General features: G+C 40.7%; 1 protein-coding gene across 3 annotated transcripts; it reads left to right on the top strand.

Moving 5' to 3' along the window:
- Window positions 1-11324: 11324 nt before the first annotated feature.
- On the top strand, window positions 11325-19183 carry CLDND1 (claudin domain containing 1). Of its 3 annotated transcripts, none has more exons than XM_049858160.1 (5): window positions 11325-11399; window positions 12847-13156; window positions 15747-15857; window positions 17439-17576; window positions 17748-19183. In XM_049858160.1, the coding sequence occupies exons 2-5, from the start codon at window positions 12865-12867 to the stop codon at window positions 17966-17968; spliced, it is 762 nt and encodes a 253-aa protein (XP_049714117.1). In that variant the 5' UTR covers window positions 11325-11399; window positions 12847-12864; the 3' UTR covers window positions 17969-19183. The 3 variants fall into 3 exon arrangements, with proteins under 3 accessions (XP_049714117.1, XP_049714116.1, XP_049714118.1); XM_049858159.1 differs by lacking the exon at window positions 11325-11399 and adding an exon at window positions 11449-11753; XM_049858161.1 differs by lacking the exon at window positions 11325-11399 and adding an exon at window positions 12591-12614.
- Window positions 19184-20260: the final 1077 nt, after the last annotated feature.

The following is a 20260-nucleotide window of genomic DNA, read 5'->3' as shown; positions in this document are numbered from 1 at the left end:
TCTCACTCTCTCAGCACAAACACAAAAACATAGATTAAAAAAAAGCAGTTTCTACCAATCCTCAGGAAGTGCCCACGAGGAACACCACTCTGATTGGTGTAGGTTGGTTGTGGTTATGGTTTTCTTTATTTGCATTTGCCCATGAAACTGAGGTGCTTTTCAACTTCTTTCTTCAAGATATTCAATTTGTTCCTCTAAGTCCAGAAATTAAGAAATTGACTTTTTTTTCTTACCTACTTTAAAGACGCCCTTTGTTTTTCTGACACCTAGAATTCCTTTGATCTAGCCTTCTGTTTCACATTTAGGGTGCTGTTTTACTTTTAGAATTGTAAGGTATAGTGATGAACATAGTCTTTTTATCTCTGGTGAAAATAAAAAGAAAGCTGATCTTTCATTGCATAAAGAGTGGGCGGAAAGCTTCCCAAAACATACCAGTTCACATCTATGACAAATGTAATTATTCCAAGTAGGGCATGAGATTCTTCTCATTTATTTGGCTCTTTCTGCTCATACACAATCAAGCATGCCTCATTCAATACATTTTTTAAGATCCCTAAGAGGCTGGGACTACATCTTGTGCTTTTATTTTTATTTCTTTCGACTTCTCATTATACCTAGTACAGTACCTTGCACGTAGTAAATTATTTGGAAATGCTAGCTTATTTGATTTGATCCAGAAAACTTTTGTTTTTCTGATCCAGTGAAATTCAGCAGGGATGAATTCAGTAGGGTATAACTGCAGGTATCCTTGTTATTTCTGTAGCTTACAAACAGGTTTAAAAATCACAAACTGCTATTTTTGCCCTCATACTCTCTATTGCAATTCGGCCAATTAATTTTCCTTTTGATATGAGTTGACATCCTTGATTAGAAGATTTTTCCCCAGTTATTATTGTTGTTAATAGGGGCCATAGAGCTGGCTCTGACTCATAGTGATCTTATGTACAATGGAATAACATGTTCCCACCATCCTCACAATCATTGCTATGTTTGAGCCCATTCTTGCAGCCACTGTGTCAATCAATCTCATTGAGATTCTCCTTTTTCACTGACCCTCTGCTTTACCAAGCATGATGTCCTTTTCCAGCAATTGGATCCTCCTGATGACATGTCCAAAGTAAGTGAGATGAAGTCTCACCATCCTTGCTTCTAAGGAGCATTCTGATTATACTTCCTCCAAACTGATTTGGTCATTCTTTCTAGAAGTCCAGGGTGTATTCAATATTCTTCACCAACACCATAATTCAAATGCGTCATTTCTTCTTCAGTCTTTTTTTTTTGTCCAGCTTTCACATGCATATGAGATTGAAAAGACCATGGCGTGGGTCAGGTACACCTTAGTCATCAAAGATACATCTTGCTTTTTTAAGATTTTAAAAAGGTCTTCGGCCAACAGACACATGAGGAAATGCTTGCGATCGCTGGCAGTTAGAGAAATACAAATCGAAACCACAGTGAGAGACCATCTCATCCCAGCATTACTGGCATGAATTAAAAAAAAAAAAAAAAAAAAACCAGGATATAGCAAATATTGGAGAGGCTGTGGGGAGACTGGGACTCTTATGCAGTGCTGGTGGGAATGCAAAATAATACAACCATTTTGGAAAACAATATGGCACTTCCTCAGAAAGCTAGAAATAGAATTACCATATGATCCAGTAATTCCACTCCTAGGAATATAACTTAGAGAAATAAGAGTCATCACATGAATAGACAGATGCACACCCATGTTCATTGCAGCATTGTTCACAATAGCAAAAAGTGGAAACAACCTAAATGCCCATCAACAGATGAATGGATAAACAAACTGTGGTACATACACACAATGGAGTATTACACAATGATAAAGAACAAAGATAAATCTGTGAAGCATCTCATAACATGGATGAATCTGGAGGGCATCATGCTGAGTGAAATAAGTCAATCACAAAAGGACAAATACTGTACTGAAAAAGTTTACTCACAAAAAGAAACAATCTTTGATGGTTACGAAGGAGGTCAGGGGTGGGGATTGAAAAACACTAAAAAGGCAATAGATAAGTAGTAACTTTGGTGAAGGGTAAGATAGTACACAATACTGGGGAAGCCAGCACAACTTGTCCAAGGCAAGGTCATGGAAGCTCCATAGACGCATCCAAACTCCCTGAGGGACTGAACTGCTGGGCCGAAGGCTGTGGGGACCATGGTCTCGGGGAACTTATAGCATAAAAGAGTTTATAAAGAAAATGTTCTACATTCTACTTTGGTGAGTAGTGTCTGGGGTCTTAAAAGCCTGTGAGCAGTGATTCAGGATACTCCACTGGTCTTACCCCTTCAGGAGCAAGGAAGAATGAAGAAAACTAAGTATACAAGGGAAAGATTAGTCCAAAGGACTAATGGACCACATCTACCATGGCCTCCATCAGACTGAGTCCACTACAACTAGATGGTACCTGGCTACCATCACTCACTGTTCTGACAGGGATCACAATAGAGGGTCCCAGACAGAGCTGGAGAAAAATGTAGAATAAAATTCTAACTCAAAAAGAAAGATCAGATTGCTGGCCTGACAGAGACTGGAGAAACCCTGAGAGTATGGTCCCCTGGATACCCTTTCAGCTCAGTAATGAAGCCACTCCTGAGGTTCACCCTTCAGCCAAACATTGGACAGCCCCATAAAACAAAATGAGACTAAAGGGGCACACCAGCCCAGCGGCAAGGACTAGAAGGCAGGAGGGGACAGAAAAGCCAGTAACAGGGAACTCAAGGTTGAGAAGGGAGAGTGTTGACACATCGTGGGGTTGTTAACCAATGTCATAAAACAATATGTGTACTAACTGTTTAATGAGAAACTAGTTTGTTCTGTAAACCTTCATCTAAAGTACAACTAAAAAAAAATGTTTTTAAAAGAGGTCTTTTGCTGCAGATTTTCCTAACGCAATAACATCGTTTGATTTCTTGACTGCTGCTTCCATGGGTGTTGATTATACAAGTAGAATGAAATCCTTGATAATTTCAATGTCTTCACCATTTATCATGATGTTATTTATGGGCCCACTCGTGAGGAGTTTTGTTTTCTTCACATTCAGGTGTAATCCGTACTGAAGACCAAAGCCTTTAACCTTCATCAGTAAGTGCTTCAAGCCAGCTTCATTTTCAGCAAGCAAGGTTGTGTCATCTGCACATTAGAGGTTGTTAATGAGTTATTAGGCGATATTCCCCCTGTGAATCCCCAAACAGCTATCCTTCTAAATCTCATCTGATCTCTCTTTCTTCACACCTTCCTTTTTAGCTTTTGATCCATGGTGTTTTTGTTTGTTTGTTTGTTTGTTTGTTTAAGTATCTCCATCCATCTGTGAACTTCACATTTGGAATTATTGATTTGGCAGCCAACGTGCCTGTATTAAATGATGTCAGAACAAAGGTGCCAATCAGGCACTATAAAAGGAAGATTTTTGGTTCAACCAAAACACTAAGAAACAGCCTAAAATAGAAAGAATTCTGTTATATTTTTCTCTCATATGCTTCCTTTTTAGAGTAGGAAGCCCATAGTAAAATATGACAAATTTTGAAACTGACTTCCTCAGTTATTTCAATTCTTTGCTGGCAGAAGTAGGTCGAGGCTCTCTCACTCTGTCCTCTTCTTCCCTCCCTCTTATTTAATTTCTGAGATTGTAGTTTCAGTAGATATTACTGTTGCACAGAACAGTGTAAGATGGTAGATGAAAATAAAATTGTTAAACATATGAAGTCCTTGCTGCTGATTTTTAATTTCTTCTGTAATTAATACATTAAGAAGAATGATCCTGCCTTCTCTACTCCTCCTTCTTCTTTCTGTGGTCTGATGTCACCTTAGTCTCAGGCATGTGGGTCCAGGTCATGGAAGGATGAGGGTTCCCCTGATCTTGGGCAGCTCCAGGAAGTCACTTCAGGGGTTGATTTAGGGGTCTAGGTCTATCTTCCTCTGGGCACCGCTGCTCTGTGCTATTCATTTACTTTCTTGGGTGACATTTACTTTCTTGGGTGACATATACTTCGGTAAATACAGGCTGCCAAACCCGTTGCCGTCAAGTCGATTCCAACTCAGAGCGACACTATAGGACAGAGTAGAACTGCTCCATAGGGTTTCCAAGGAGCACCTGGTGGGTTTGAACTGCTGACCTTTTGGTTGGCAGCTGAACTCTTAACCACTACGCCACCAGGGTTTCCAATACAGGCTGCAGGTGAGAGAAACTAATTAACGGATTTGACATTTCTGGGATAGAAATCTATCCCACTGGGTAAGCCTTACCTATTTAATAGCATGATTCATTTTGCCAAACAGTTTGGAGTTGGACAATACTTATTTGAAAAGGATTAATGAAGTAAACAGACTATTTTAAATGCCATATATTTAAAAAATATATATATTTATGTGTGCACATATACATGCATGTATATATATGCACGATTGGTATTTTAATAGTAATATTAAATTTTTTTATCCAGAAACTGGAAGTTTTTTTGGCATTTGAGAAAAAAAGGTTGATTCTGGGTCTAAGATATTAAAAAAAAAAAAACTTTAGATATGACCATAAAAATATTATAAAATGGAAAATAATTTATGCTCACACTCTAGAGGAAAACATTTGGTCATATATTTATGATATAGGCCTCAAATTTTCTTTCAACATTCAAGTTGCAAGCCAGTGATGTAAACTATCCCAAATAAAAATCTGACTTCCTCAGCAAACTAATGAAGCAACTATAGACAAAATGGTTTGCTTTATCATGTGTGGTCACTTTGGAATATAATACTGCAGTATTAGACTACCCATCATAGATCAGTAGCATCTTGGAACACAACTTAGAAAAAATACAATTAAATGCCTGCACCAAGAAAAGGAACAAATAGCACATATTACTGTATTGGGCTTATAATAACTCAAATGGCACAATGTTATCAGAAGAATAAAAGCTGACTAGATAAAAGTAGCAAAGGCCATAGCACTAATTAAGCTGGGCTCAACAGTCATTTTTAGAACTTTGAAATCTCCTTGAAATAAACATGGAGATACCATCAATAAAACAACCAACTACACATATCAAAAGGCAGTATAAACAGGGTGATAACAAAAAAAGGAGAAAGATCGATATTAAAAACCTAATTACAGACCAAATGCCACCTCTTCAGAAATACTCCCTTCCCCCCCACCCCCCCCAAAAAGCCACTATTCTGTATTCCAATTCCTGAGATACCTTCAGAACTGGATGCTGAGGATGGGGAGACAATGAGATTTGGTCCACTAAAACATCTGCTCAAATGAATCCATTATCATCCATTGTATGCCTGTAGCTGTGGCTTGCAGCATCTTTGCTTCACAGGCTGGGTAAAGCTTTTGTTTGAATAGAGTCACCCCAATTAGATTGTGACCCTGCCATTATCATATATTACCTCTGCTTCTTTGATATCAACTACCTTGACCTCATGTCAGGTGGGGGGTACATCAGATTATGGAGCAAAGAGAAATCCCTGAGTATGGCCTTCTGTTCATATGTGCCCTGCTGATAAGGCCTCCGTATAAATGGCAAAAGGCATGATGCAAACTGTTTCTCCAGTATTAATCTAAAGGTTAGTGGTTGGAACCCATCCAGCATCACCACAGAAGAAAGGCCTGGTGGGCTCCTTCCATAAAGACTGTAGCCTGGAAAACCGTGCTGAGCACTTCCACTCTGTGACCCGTGGAGTTGTCGTGGGTTGGCATTGACTCGACAGCAGTGGATTTCACTTAAACAGTCCAGTTTAAGAGACCTGGTTTACACTCTAGGAGTTTAATCATTTTTTATTTTTTTAGTCTGACAGTTGCTTGGAGAGTTTAGTGCAGAATAATGCATTACTTTATAATGCCAAACTGTAGTTTGTGATCAGCTGCTAACCTAAAGGTTGGGGTTCAAACCCACCCAGAGTCTCCATAGAGAAAGGCCTGGCAAACTGCTTCCATAAAGATTACAGCCAAGAAAACCCTATGAAGCAGTCCTACTCTATAACACAGGGGGACGCCATGAGTCAAAATTGACTTGACAGCAACTTTTTTTTTAATTATTTTCTGTTACCAGGGGTTTTTTTTTTTTCACCTTGTTCTTTGGATCATCTCCCTAGCTATCTAGAGAACAGTGACTTAAGTGCTCTAAAACCCTGTTGCTGTCGACTCATAACTATTCTAGGAATATGTATATACTTTTGGCTTCTTTGTAATAGTAGATTTTATCTGGATTTAGGTTGTGCAGAGCAGAAATTGTATATTCCTGTATATTTTCGTATCCATGGCACCCAGCACAGTGTCTGGCATACAATAGGTGGTCGATAAATGTTCGTATACTTGGACTGAATCATGCTTGAATTTTGAGTCATTCCCAATAAACAGGGACATTTCACAAACTTCTTGGACAGTTTCCATTTTCTATTCAATCTTGGGATCTTCATCACGGTTAAGAGCTTGGCTGCTAACCAAAAGGTCGGCAGTTCGAATCCCCCAGCCGCCGCTTGGAAACCCCATGGGGCAGTTCTACTCTGTGGCGGCTATGAGTCAGAATCGACTCAAGGGCAATGAGTTTGGTTTGGTTTTGATTTTCTAAGATAGCACCGCATTTTTTTTAGCTAACCCTTAGGAACCTTTTCACTTAGCACTTCTTGATGAATCAAAAACACTTTGGAAACCACTAAATGTAAAAATGCCTCTACCGTAAGCCTCATAATAGAAATGGTGGATTGTGATGCAAATTAAATTATAGTAGTTCCTCACCTGCGATAAAGATTTCCTTTTGAAAAGATTTTGTTCGGAGGGCCAAAATTCGTATCTATAATTCTACACCAATAAATGATGATTAGAAGAAACCAAGAAAATATTCCCTTCCATAATTTTCATCTCCTCCGTGATTACTGCACATCTTTGAAAAAGAAAGGGCTATGTTGCTGCATCTTCTTTAATCAGAATGTGTGTAACCTTCTTCCTTTTCTTTATCCATCTGCATTGCGTGCTATGCCTGTCTTCTTGTACACCGTCTAGGGTAGAAATATAGGAAACTCTAACCCTGTGCACCTATGACAACTACATTTTAAAACCCAAACCAAACCTGTTGCCGTTGAGCTGATTCCGACTCATAGCGACCTTATAGGTCAGATTAGAACTGTCGCATAGGGTTTTCAAGGCTGTAATCTTTATGAGATTTTTTTGAATCTTTACGGAAGCACACTGTTAAATCTTTCTTCCGCAGAGTGGCTGGTGGGTTTGAATGGCAACCTTTCGGTTCGCAGCTGAGTGCTTAACCACTGCGCCGCCAGGGCTCCTTAACCATATTTTAAAGTTGCATTATTCTTTTTCCAATAGAACTCCAAATCATAAAATTTTAGAGTTTAAAATGATATTAGTGATCATCCAGTATAACCATTTTATAAAGGTGTTGACTGAAGCCCAGAAAGGGGTGGCTTACCAAAGCACTGACATTAAAACCAAATAACCAAACCAGGTGCCCTCAAGTCTTTTAGTGATTTTAAAATAAATAAATTTTAAAATAAAGGATATTTTAAATTTAAACTTTTCATCTATGTATGGACCATTCTCAGTTCGGCAGAAGCATACTCATCTAATCAACTATAGCCTTTTAATCTATGTGGTACTTTCCAAGAACTGCTAAAAGACAAGAGCCATTTTTAGATGCATGTTTTAATTTGCTTTGCCCTTGACTGATTTTTTGTGATTGCTCTGTAGGGAATGGGTGCAAGGAAATCCAAAGACTGATATATTTTTTGAAGGTGACTGTTGGTTGGATCTGAGAGCTTGCATAAATTTCACCTTTCCTCCTTTCTGCTCACCAAAGTTCGCAAGGAAGCCAACCAGAACAAAACTATGTGAGAAAAAGAGAACATAAATATATCTTCCTTAACGGTGGAGCAGTGGTTAACAAGTCAGGCTGCTAACCAAAACGGTCAGCAGTTCGAATCCAACAGCCGCTACTTGGAAACCCTATGGGGCAGTTCTATTTTGTCCTATAGGGTCGCTATGAGTCGGAATTGACTTGACAGCAACGGGTAAGGGTAGCAGGATTTTTAGTTCCTAAAAAACATGCAATTAAAAAATAAAATTCCACTTAAGTGTACAGTATTAGGATATTTGATACTGAAGAGAATTCTCATAGGAAGAGTTATTTTGTAAGCACCTAATATAAGCAAATTATATTATCTAAATTTCCAGTTATTGGGTTTGTTTAAAGTATGGTGTAACTATGACACCTTCCTGCTGAAACTAGAACCATCCTTAAAAAATTAAACCAGAGGGCTAGTTCAGCTCTGCTTTTAAACCTAAATTTCCTAATCTGTATAAGATTACACTGAATCATCTTTAACATTTGTGAAAATATGTCAGGGGAGCTACTGTTTCCCAAACAACATAATGACAAATGGAAATAGAAATTTAGCTCTATGAATTTATTAAGGATTCATTTTAGCCACCCGCACAGCAAAAAAAAAAAAAAAAAAAAAAAACTCACTGCGGTCGAGTCGATTCTGACTCATAGCGACCCTATAGGACAGAGTAGAACTGCCCCAAACAGCAAGCAAGCATAAATAGAAATTAGAAGACACTGAAGGGCAGAGGTAAATCAGAAATACATCTGTGTGCTGATGGAAGCAGGTGTGATGAGGCTGGGTCCTCTGTGCTGAATGGGCCAGGATGGTCGCGGTCTCAAACACACAGAGGAGCGCTTCTAGGTCCACACTAAGTTGGTGAGTGAAATGTGTCCTAAGGGTTTGCTAGGCATTTTCCAAACTTGATGGGTAAAGTCACCACCTGCGGTCGTAACTCTTCCCAGGAACATCCATCTCCTGAGTCATGATGACTTGTACATGATATGAACCCAGGTCTGGGAGTCTCTCCAGCAGGGCTAAGGAGAGACGCTTGAAATGCTGATGCTGGCAAGTCTTTCCTCCAATGAGATAGTTGTTCCAGAGATTTGGGAACCTGCTGAAATGATCACAGACACCTATTCCAATAAATGGCTGATTTCTAGCCTCCAGAGGAATCAGCGAGTGTTGAAAAGCTGTTCGTTACCCACAGGAACCTGACTCAACCATTACAGGCATTCAACAAATATTTGCAAATACTAATAGTTTAGTGACTATTTACTCTGCCTCAGGCCCTATGGTGGGCATTTTATATGTATTTTCTCATTTATAACTCACAATGATCCCTTGGGATCAGCACTATTGCCAACGCCCATATATTGGAGAAAAGAAAATCGAGACTTAAAGAGTCACAAAGCTGGTAATTCACCCCAATATTCAAGCTCAGCAGGTCAGTTATTCTCCACAGGCCTTGGTTCCCTTATCTGAAGTGATTTTTTTCTCTTCCCCTTTGTTAGGTTTGTTTGCCCATTTGATCTTGGTGGAGAAGTATACCCAAAGACAGGGGATAGTCTGGGTGCCCTCTTTGTCTACACTTGGATCCCTGGTGGCACAGTGTTAAGAACTCGGCTGCTAACCAAAAGGTTGGTAGTTCAAATCCATCAGCCACTTCTTGGAAACCCTGTGGGGCAGTTCTACTCTGTCCTATAGGGTCACTATGAGTCAGAATCCATTCGACGGTAGCTCACAAAGAAGACCAATGGATGAAGGCATTCTCTGGTGCATAAATGAATTCAGGAGTATTATTTCACATTAACAGTTTGCTGTGTGGTTCTAGTTGGTCTTCTGACCGAAGTTCCCTTTGATTAGATACTGTATAGATGAACATCCAGGGTCATGTTTGAATATTATGATATACTTGGCTATTGCCTTATTTATGTACTGGCTATGAAAGTCAATTCGCCAACTCCAGTGAAAAACTACAACTAAAAAAAAAATAATAATACAACTAGAGATCGAAAAATTGACAGATATTATACCTTCAATCTGTCAGGATGGTAGAAATTTAATATTAGTTAATTCAGATTTCCCACTTTTCCCTTGTGCAGTGGCTAAATTCCAAGGCAGTTGGAGGTTAGGTGGGCACTGAGGAGCTGCTCTAGTTTTTTGAGTCAGCTGTCTCTTTAAATATCTATTGAGAATCCTGTCACTTGCTGAGCCAGATTTATGACTCCACACACACATTACTGCTAAGATGCCTCAGCTTCCTGTCCACAAATTTTTGTGCAGTATTGGCAGGATTAGAATCATTTTGTTTCCTGTTTCATTTCTTGTGTTAGCTGTCAAGTTGGCCCCCAACCCATGGCACACAATGGGATCAGACCCTCAACCCATGGCCCACAATGGGTTTTCATAGATCACCAGGCCTTTCTTCCTAGCTGTCTTAGTTGGGAAGCTCCACTGAAACCCGTTCAGCATCATAGCAACACCAGCTTCTGCTGACCGATGGGTGGGGGCTGCACATGAGGTGCGTTGGCCCAGATGAAACCAGGGTCTCCTGCATGGAACATGAAAATTCTACCTTTGAACTACCCCTACCCTCTCTAAAACCAATAGTCATGGAGTTGACTCTAGCTAATGGCACTAGTCACCTGCAATCTCTGAGGCTGTCCATGACCTCGTCTGCAATGTTCCTCAAACTTCAGTCTTTTGCATACTGTAGTCATATTTTTATTCCCATTTTGATATAGCTGATACGCTTCAGTACTATCATTAACTTGACATTTTTCTTTAATTAATTGAAATGTATTTTAAAAGTAAACTTTATATTACTACAGAAATTGGAAATCTAATACCACTTGCCATAAAAAGAAGGCAACCACAAACACAAAGTGTATGAAACTCAATGTCATTACATTCTGCGTGCGGGATAACATTCCTCTTAGCCTAAACTTAAGCAATGAGACCAGAAAGACTATCTGCTCCAATGGAAGTGCAGCTGCGGGGGCGGGGGGAGGGAGGCTAATATTTCAAAAGTATAACCTCCACGTTTATTTGCATAGCTGTTCATTTACACTCATATTTACGCTCATATTTAGGAGTAGGGTCGTGTGATGGCGAGAGTACAGGACTGAAAGTCAGATCTGAGTTACACAAGTCACAATCACTAACCAGCTGTGACGGGAGACAGGTCACCTGACTCTCTGGACCTAGTCTCTTCTTTGGAAAACAAGAGTCTGACAGCCCGCCATCTCCCTTTGGCGTACTGGCTTGCCTTCCGGAGCTGAACTACATCCTCCACAATGCGCCGCGCGCGGCACTGGGAATGCCATTCGGGCCTCCCGCAGCTTTCCTCCCTTCCCTCCTACAACTCCCATAAGCCCCCTCGGCCCCGGGCCCGGCCGGCCCGGGGTGGAGGCGGAGGCGCGGGAGTTATGGAGGGGGCGGGCCCTGCAGGGAAGTGCGTCAGAGGAGGCGCGGGGAGAGTAGGGTTCTGTGGTCTGAGCTGGAGGGTGAAGCTGGCGGAGCAGGAGGATGGGCGGTGAGTGAGTGGGGCCGGCGGCGGCGGCGGCGGCGGCGGCGACGGCGGGGGTCGCGGAACCACTGGACGTTCCCGGCGGTTTGATGAGGGGTCCCCCCGCGCGCGCGCGGCCGCGGCCGGGCGGGATCGCGGCGGGGGTTTCCCTCGGCCGGGCGGTGTAGGAGGGGCCTGCTGGGATACTCGGGGCCTCTGACCCGGGGTCGCGCCCGGCTGCCCCACCCCAGCGCCGGCGTGCGCCCTGCCTGGGACCGCGCCGAGCGCGTCCGCCCGCCCGCCGAGCTTCAGCCTGGGCGAGCCGCCGCTCCTGGCGCCCAGACCTTCTAAGGTCATTTGAAAGCACGAGGATGAAAGAGGGTAAAAATAATAATACAAACTCCACTTGTGGAGTTATTGCTAATTATTGTAATTGCCCCGATCTCCTCTGAGTCACTTCCCATCTTGCAAACTCAGTCACCTCAGTTAGCGAACCTGTTTTCGTGCGCCTTTGTAGGGGTGTTGTGCGCTCACGGTATGTACTTGCAGTATTTGACTCGGCTGGATCCGCCTTGAGTCGTTTCACTGCGGCCATTTACTACTGCCGTTGAGCCCTGTCCACGCCTTGGGAGTGTTCATATTTTGCCTAAGTCAGAGTTTTTTATGTGGGTGAGGAGGGATCATTTGGCTTTTTGGGCATGTGTTGCCCTTACAGGATTTAAAGAGCAAAGTTGCAGATAAAAGAGGCTCTGAAGTACAAGGAATGGGGAGAGTTAGATAAGAGTGAAGAATTTGGTAGCGTAAAGGAGCGTGGCTTAGCTTCAATGGATTAGGGGAGGTTGGTATCTAGCATTATTATATGTTATTGTTCTCTTTGCTATTCCGTGTTTCTGGAACAGCCTTTCCCTCCGGGTTTACCAAACATCTGCAACTCCCTCGTACAATTAGCTCCTGATTCTTAACCTTGTTTCAGAAGGCTTTTCAATTTCTGGGTAACCGGGAGGAGTTGATTTCCATTGCTTCCTTTTCCTGTGTCTTTTTCGCACCCAAACCCAGAGCAGTTCTTGCTCTACAGCTTCTTAAAAATGCAGTCTGTAATTTATAATGTATTCCCGGTACACTGCTGACTCTGGGCTTGTCTGTTGTTTGTATCTGTAACGTGTATGTCCATTTCAGTGTTGTCTGTTTTAGCATGCAGGTGATAGACTAGAGAACAAGACCTCTGTCTCCGTAGCGTCCTGGGTATGTGAGCATTCAATAAGTACTTTGATGATAATGAGTTTTATGTTCAACTTAATTGAGAACATGCTTACTTCTTTTTTTTTTTTAATTCCTTAATGATTTGATTTTACATTAGTGGCCATGGGATGGGGAGTACGGTAAAGGGGGATTTTGAGAAAATTCCTTTCGAAATAATCTTTATTTGTCATTGAAGTCTTACTCTTGTTATTTTTCTTCTTCACTTTTTAAACAGAGCAGTCTGAATGCCAGAATGGATAACCGTTTTGCTACAGCGTTTGTAATTGCTTGTGTGCTTAGCCTCATTTCCACCATCTACATGGCAGCCTCCATTGGCACAGACTTCTGGTATGAATATCGAAGTCCAATTCAAGAAAATGCCAGTGAATTGAACAAAAGCATCTGGGATGACTTCGTTAGTGATGAGGCAGATGAAAAGACTTATAACGATGCACTTTTTCGATATAATGGCACAGTGGGATTGTGGAGACGGTGTATTTCCATACCCAAAAACACACATTGGTATAGCCCACCAGAAAGGACAGGTATTCTTCTTATTTTAACTTCTCTCTCCTTTACCTACTCCATAAAAGACAAAGTGATGTGACGATTGCCCAGTTACATATAAGCAGGTTTGAGGTTCGCTCCCTTCATGAAAAATAATTCTTATTGTGTCTTCTTTCCTTACCACCTTCCTTCCCCAACTTTCATGAATCGCCGTGGCACCCATTAATATTGGTTGGATGAGAAAGTCTCCATATCTTGGGAAAGCCATTTTAAACCTTTATGTTTATTTATCCACTCATTAAAATAATTTTTATTAACTTTACACATGTCATGGGGAAATAGACAAATACGTTGGAAGAGAGTATTAAGTAACTGGAAAAAGGAGTACTATCCAAAATCAAGTCAACAAATGCAAATTGAAACCCAGGTGGCTTAGTGGTTAAGTGCTACAGCTGCTAACCAAAAGATCAGCAGTTTGAATCCACCAGGTGCTCCTTGGAAACTATGGGGCAGTTCTACTCTGCCCTGTGGGGTTGCCATGAGTCGGAATCGACTGGACAGCAAAGGGTTTGTTTTTTTTTTTTGGTTTTATAGGCTAGCTGTGTTACAATAGATATCTATTATTTGCCTTCTAAGACTTAGAAGATATAATTTCACCAACTCTGTATTTAAATCTGTGAATGTTTGAGACGATTTTGCAACAATCTTGATAGAGTGTGTAGGTTAAAAAATATGCATTTGCGGAAGGAAAAAAATCTAAGATACCATCTCGGGTTTATTTTGCAAGCGTTCTTATCAGCATTTAAGTTTTTTAACTTCCAGTTATTAAAATGGAAGGTTTAAAGATGTCTGTAAGGAGTGAGTTTACAGTTTTTTTTTATTTATGACTACCTCAGTTGGCCTTTTAGTGGAGAAGCAATGTGTTCACAGGGGAACAGTTTAGTTGACACACATCAGTAGGGTGGTAGTTGTGATTATATGTGGAAAAAAGGCATTAGTATGAGAGGAAAGGGCTAAAAGGTGGTTAAAATTTATTGTAAAATGTTCACCTCTAGTTATGAGAACACAGGGGTACTTGATTTTGGAATCTTAACATCATCATTCAATCAACAATGGATTGGATGCCTCCGTGGTCTTAGGACCTAGGAGTTCATCAGGGAGGAAGGCAAACAAAATCCTTATTCTTGGGGAGCTAGCATTATAATAAGGGATGACAGAATAAACAGAACGAATAACTAAATTATATAATATGTTAGAAGGTGATCTTTGCTGTGGAAAAGTAGAGCCAAATAAAGGGGATTTCTTGGCTGGCTGAGGTTATGATTTTAGATAGAATAGTCAGGGTAGGCCTTGTTGAGAAGACACCATTTGGGTAAAGACTTCATGTAGTAAAGGAATTGGCTGTATGGGTAACTGGGGGAGAAACCATGTAGGTTGGAGGGAACAGCTATTTCAAGGGCTCTGGGGTGGAAGCATGCCTGAAATGTTCAAGGATCAGCAAGGAAGCTACTGGATTGAAATGGAGAGAGAGTAAGATATGCTGTAAAGAGATATACTCTGGGGTGGGGTGCTGGTGGGAGTGGGGCAAATCACAGGACTCTGTAGCCATGGCAAGGATTTTGGCTTTTACCCTGAGTGCGATGGAAAACTGTTGGAGGCTTTGAGCGGAGGAGAGGTGTCATCTGATCACTCTGACTGATGTGTTGAGAATATATAGGTGGCAAGCAAGGACGGAAGCCAGGAGACTGGTTAGGAGGCTATTGCCGTAATTGAGGTGAGAGGTGATTGTGACTCAGGTTGGATTCTGGATATGTTTTGAAGGTAGAGCCTCCAGGATTTCCTGATTAAATATATGTGGGCAAGGATAACTCTAAAGTTCCTGACCTGAGGTAGAATTGCCATTACCTAGTATAGGGTCGCTATGAGTCAGAATCAACTCAACAGGTTTTAATATGAGGAGAAGGAGCCCTGGTGGCACAGTGGTCAAAGCACTCGGTTGCTAACCTAAAGGTCAGTGGTTTGAACCTGTCAACCACTCTGTTGTAGGAAGATGTGGCAGTCTGCTCTTGTAAAGATTTACACCCTTGGAAACCCTATGGGGCAATTCTGCTCTATTTGTAAAGATTTACAACCTTGGAAACCCTATGGGGCAATTCTGCTCTATTTGTAAAGATTTACAACCTTGGAAACCCTATGGGGCAATTCTCTATTCTGTAGGGTCGCTATGAATCGGAAACGACTTGATGGCGACTTGGTGGTTTTTTGTTCTTTAATACGAGGAAGACCGCTGGTGAAGTAGTTTGGGGGAGATCAGAGTTCCTATTTATTCCAGCCTTTGTCCTTTCCCCCTTCTTTCTAGTCTTCCTTACAGATCTAATCTCTCCATCCTTTTACTACTCGTACTTTTCTTTTCTCTGTTGTGCCTGTGTCTTCAGCCTCCACTGAGAACCATGGCTTCTGTTGGGCATTGATGAGTCCTGTGTGTCACTCTGGGCCAAGGAGCGTGCTTACTCTTCTGGGAACATCTTTCTTAACAGTCACTTTTTACTTGAGAGAAGTAAACTATTAAGGAGATTATTGTTAAGTGTTTATAATTAAAACAACAAGCAATCATTGTTCTTGTTGCAGAGTCATTTGATGTGGTCACAAAATGCATGAGTTTCACCCTAAACGAGCAGTTCATGGAGAAATTTGTTGATCCTGGAAACCACAATAGTGGGATAGATCTGCTTCGAACCTGTGAGTACTTTGATCTCAGCAGGAAAATTGGCGGGAAAAAGGAAACAGTTTCATTTGCCTTGTATTGAACTCTGTTTTTGGAACCAGATGAGTGAGTAGATTATGTCAGCTTGAAATAAGATCTCTAACATTATCCTAATGCACTCTGTCCTGTTGATAGCATCTGTGTTAGAATTATGGATACAAACTTAACCAAATTGCACATTAAATGAAGTTGAGGGAGGCAGCTAGTACATTGGATGACAGAATTCAGCCCCCCAAAAGATGTTACTGATGGGCCTATTAAGAGAAAATTCAGTTGGGATAAATAATGAATTACTATATTTGAGTTAAACACTTCAGCTACGTAAGTCCCAATAGGAGTGTGTGAAACACTCGACTGCCATTTCTTTATGAGCCAGCTGAGTTCCAGGCCTGTCAAAAATCCAGTTGGGGGGTAGTAACTGAAGTGTAGATGTCAAAAACAAATGAAAACATTTAGTAGGAGCACTCTATTCCTTGATGCCCAGGCTGTCCATGAAGTCCTCAGCTTTGAGTCTTGGTCTTCAAGCTCTAGAAACTCACCGGAACTTGCCTGGAAGAATGGCCTTGTCGTGAGAGGACTCATTGAATAAACAGCAGGGATTCGGTTTTGCAATGTAAATGCATAGGAAGACGTTTACTACTAACAGGGTTTAAAGGAGAGTTATTGAGAAACAAGACTTTTATGCCATCCCAGAAAGTGAAACCAGCAACAAAAGGTAGAATTTGGTTTAGGATTGGTATTAATACAGTGCTAATCATTAACTGAAAATGGAATGGTATGCTCTACAAAATCATCAGCTTTCTTTGTATGTTGCTGAGGGAGTTATGATAATTGAAACTGCTGTTTGCTGAGTGCTTGATAGATGACAGATCCTGCACTTTGTGCTTTATGTATATTAGTCTTTCCACAGCCCTGCAAGGCAGTAATGTATAATCATCATACATTTACCTGTTATCCCAATTTTGAGATTTTGTAAGGATTTAGCTATTGTTTGTGTGTAGAGCCAGGCTGTTGTACTTCTAATCCTGGCTCTTTAATTTATTCATCTTGCCTTAGTTTCCTCATTTGTAAAATGGAGATAATACTAGTACCTACCTCATAAGTTTGGAGCCCTGGTGGCACAGTGGTTAAGAGCTGTGGCTGCTAACCAAAAGATTAGCAGTTTGAATCCACCAGCTGCTCCTTGGAAGCCCCGTGGGGCAGTTCTATTCTGTCCCATAGGGTCACTGTGAGTCAGCATCGACTCGAAGGCAATAGGTTTTAGTTTTTGGTTCATGAGGTTGTTGGGAGGATTAATACATACACAAAATGTGTAGAACAGTGCCTGATACATATTAAGACATCAGTAATTATTAGCTGTTCATGTCCTTTTTGCTTTTATCAGGACAAAGCATCCTTTTGAACAGTGTACTTTAGAAAAGAAGCCTCAGCATTAAAATACTCCTTTCTTACCTTTTGAGACTAGATCTAATTAGAACATAAAGGAAATTGCCATTTTGGAAAAACTGTCTGAAATCACAGTAACATTTCTTTTTCTCTCCCTTTTTTAAAATCAGATCTTTGGCGTTGCCAGTTCCTTTTACCTTTTGTTAGTCTAGGTTTGATGTGCTTTGGGGCTTTGATTGGACTTTGTGCTTGTATCTGCCGAAGCTTGTATCCTACCATTGCCACAGGCATTCTCCATCTCCTTGCAGGTGGGTCTTCTCACCATACTTACCTTTTCGGTTCCTCCTGTCTCCTTAGGGACCAAAGAGTTATAATCTTTAAACATCTACATATTACTGCCTTGGTGCATTGCCTGCAAAGCTCTTACTGTGTTCTTACCGAGCTATGTTTTGTTTTGTTTTCCAAATTTCCTCCCCAAGGTCTGTGTACGCTGGGCTCAGTCAGTTGTTATGTTGCTGGAATTGAACTACTCCACCAGAAACTAGGGCTGCCTGAGAATGTGTCCGGGGAATTTGGATGGTCGTTCTGCCTGGCTTGCGTTTCAGCTCCCTTGCAGTTTATGGCTTCTGCTCTCTTCATCTGGGCTGCTCACACCAACCGGAAGGAGTACATCTTAATGAAGGCGTATCGCGTGGCATGAGCAGAAGCCTGCCTACTCTACAGTTGCCATTTTTGTTATCTTTTAGATAATATTGTCCCTTGCCTCCCTCCTAATTGTTTTTAATTTTGTCTTTTTCTGGATATAGCATTTTATCCTGAAGATCCATTTTATTTATATAGAAATACGCATAAATGCACACACATGCACATCTACTCACAGCTGTTTTTTTATACCACCAAAATTTATATCATTGATTCTGAAGGAATCCATCTTTCAAACAAAGCAATCTAGGTTCAGAATCCAGAGAGAAAAAAAATGGTTAGAGACGGGGCACATGTTTGTGAGAGAAAATTGGTAGTGAGAAACTGACCCAAAGCAAGTTCTGCAAATGTTTGTTAGACTTTTCAGTAAAAGTAAAGTATATCTGTTCAACTAGAAACTCTAGTTTCTTTGGAAAACCTCTTAACATTGTCATAACTTCATATTCACTCTGCTGTAGATCACCAGTCAGCCAGACGTAGTAGTGCTGTTTTCAAACACATAAGCTATATAAGGAAGGGAAATGATCTGAGATGGCATTTCCCTGAACAGTGGCATACAGCTTCATCTGAGGGGAAACATGGCAGCTGTTTATATCTACGGGGTGTCTGTCATAAGAAAGAAAGCGAAAAATGCAGTGTTTACTTGAAGTTTTAACTGTGTAACTGAAATAATTGCAATTCATTCAGAACAAGAGGGTTAATCTTTATTTTATTTTGTTTTAATGCTCCTAAATATGTCAGGGTCTTCAGTACCACCAAACCATTTCTGATTTTTGTTCTTTACTCTTCACACACAATTTGTTAAAACAGTGCTTTCTTTTTAACATTACATCAGGGTCCCGGAGTAAAATACCCTAGCTGTTATCTATTCCAGCTAACTACCATAAAGAAGGTTCTACCATAATGAACTTCCAGAGCTAGGAAAACAACCACAAGATCTAAAGCTTTGGCTGGTTGTTAACCTCCAATTGTCTTTATTTCTTGTGGTGAAATGATGTGCCTTTCCTTGCCTAAATCCCTTCCTGGTGTGTATCAGCATTGTCTAATGTGTTCTCATTCAGTCATTTTTTTATAAATATGTCTATAAACATTGAAAATAAAAATCTTATTTATTTATTCCATTACTATAGCACTTGGCAGATTTTAAAAAATGTAACTTAGTAATTTCTTACTGCATCCTAAACCCATCTTTTTTAAAAAATAAAATTTGAGAAAACACTAAAAGAATTGTGTTGAGTGTCTGGGTTTGTTTAAATCTCAACACCTTTAAGATAAAGAAGCACAGGACTCCGAGTGAGAATCTCTTGCTTTCTCTTTGGAAAATGTATTGTTGCTCTATAGGCCTGTCTTTATGCCTAGTGTTATGGGTCTCTCTTTTATCTTCCAGCAAATGTGGGAACCTCTTTTTCCTCGTAAGAAAATAGTATACTCTTTTACGTCTTAGAATTTTAAAACGTATTTTCAGACTATTCTGATGATGTCTGTATATACTTAGGTGGCCAGTTTTCCATAAAGTCATTTAATGGATCTGGATGTTTGCGTTCTGTCTTTAATTGAATCAGCTCCTGGCCTGCTTAAAACAAGGCCAGGATTACTCTAGCTGGTTTTTGTCTGTGAAGTGGCTGGTTACTCAATCTTCTATTTCTTGCCCCCTCCTGACGTCTCATCGCCCTCTAGTACCTTGTGGAAGGTGGACAGGAGAAAAGCAAAGTGAACAAGCACAAAACACAGGGGATGTTAAAACTATTTTTTAACAAAGTTATTCCTGCCTGTTACCCCACAGTTACTTGTGACTGTCACTCTAACATCAGTCTTCACTATGCACTGTGAAAACTCAGTCAGAATTGGACTTTTCAGTTACCGCATCACCAGTAACATCTTAAATATGGAAAGATGGCCCCGTAAGCACTGGTGCTGAGTCTGTGTTGTAGTTGGTATTGAAGCGCGCTGCAGAGCGGCCGAGGTCACCCTCTCCGGCAGAGACTCTGCTTTGGGATATACCGGGCTATATGGTTTCACTTGATGGGAAAACCCATTTTCAACTGTCTCATGACTCTCATTAGATGGAATCATGAAATTGGTGATAGTTAACCGTTTTGATCAACCTAATACATGAAATCAGTAGCAAGGTAAATCCTATTAATCTCTTTTCATTGAACCTTTGAAAGCAATCCTATGAAGAGATTAATTTTCAGATTCTTCACGTCATGAATTTTGTGACAACTTGAAGAGCGTGTTTTAAGATTTTAATGTCATGGTTCCCGATTTAATTAAACAGATTACCAGGGCT

This window comes from Elephas maximus, chromosome 18, assembly GCF_024166365.1.
Source record: "Elephas maximus indicus isolate mEleMax1 chromosome 18, mEleMax1 primary haplotype, whole genome shotgun sequence".
Classification (NCBI taxonomy): domain Eukaryota; kingdom Metazoa; phylum Chordata; class Mammalia; order Proboscidea; family Elephantidae; genus Elephas; species Elephas maximus.
Note: the sequence above shows the minus strand (reverse complement) of the source record. Positions and strands in the feature narration are given on the sequence as shown.

Coding starts and splice junctions, on each gene's coding strand:
- CLDND1 (XM_049858160.1), top strand. CDS start 12,865: ATGGATAACCGTTTTGCTACAGCGTTTGTAATTGCTTGTGTGCTTAGC. Junction 13,157..15,746: donor TAGCCCACCAGAAAGGACAG/GTATTCTTCTTA, acceptor TTCTTGTTGCAG/AGTCATTTGATGTGGTCACA. Junction 17,577..17,747: donor CATTCTCCATCTCCTTGCAG/GTGGGTCTTCTC, acceptor TTCCTCCCCAAG/GTCTGTGTACGCTGGGCTCA.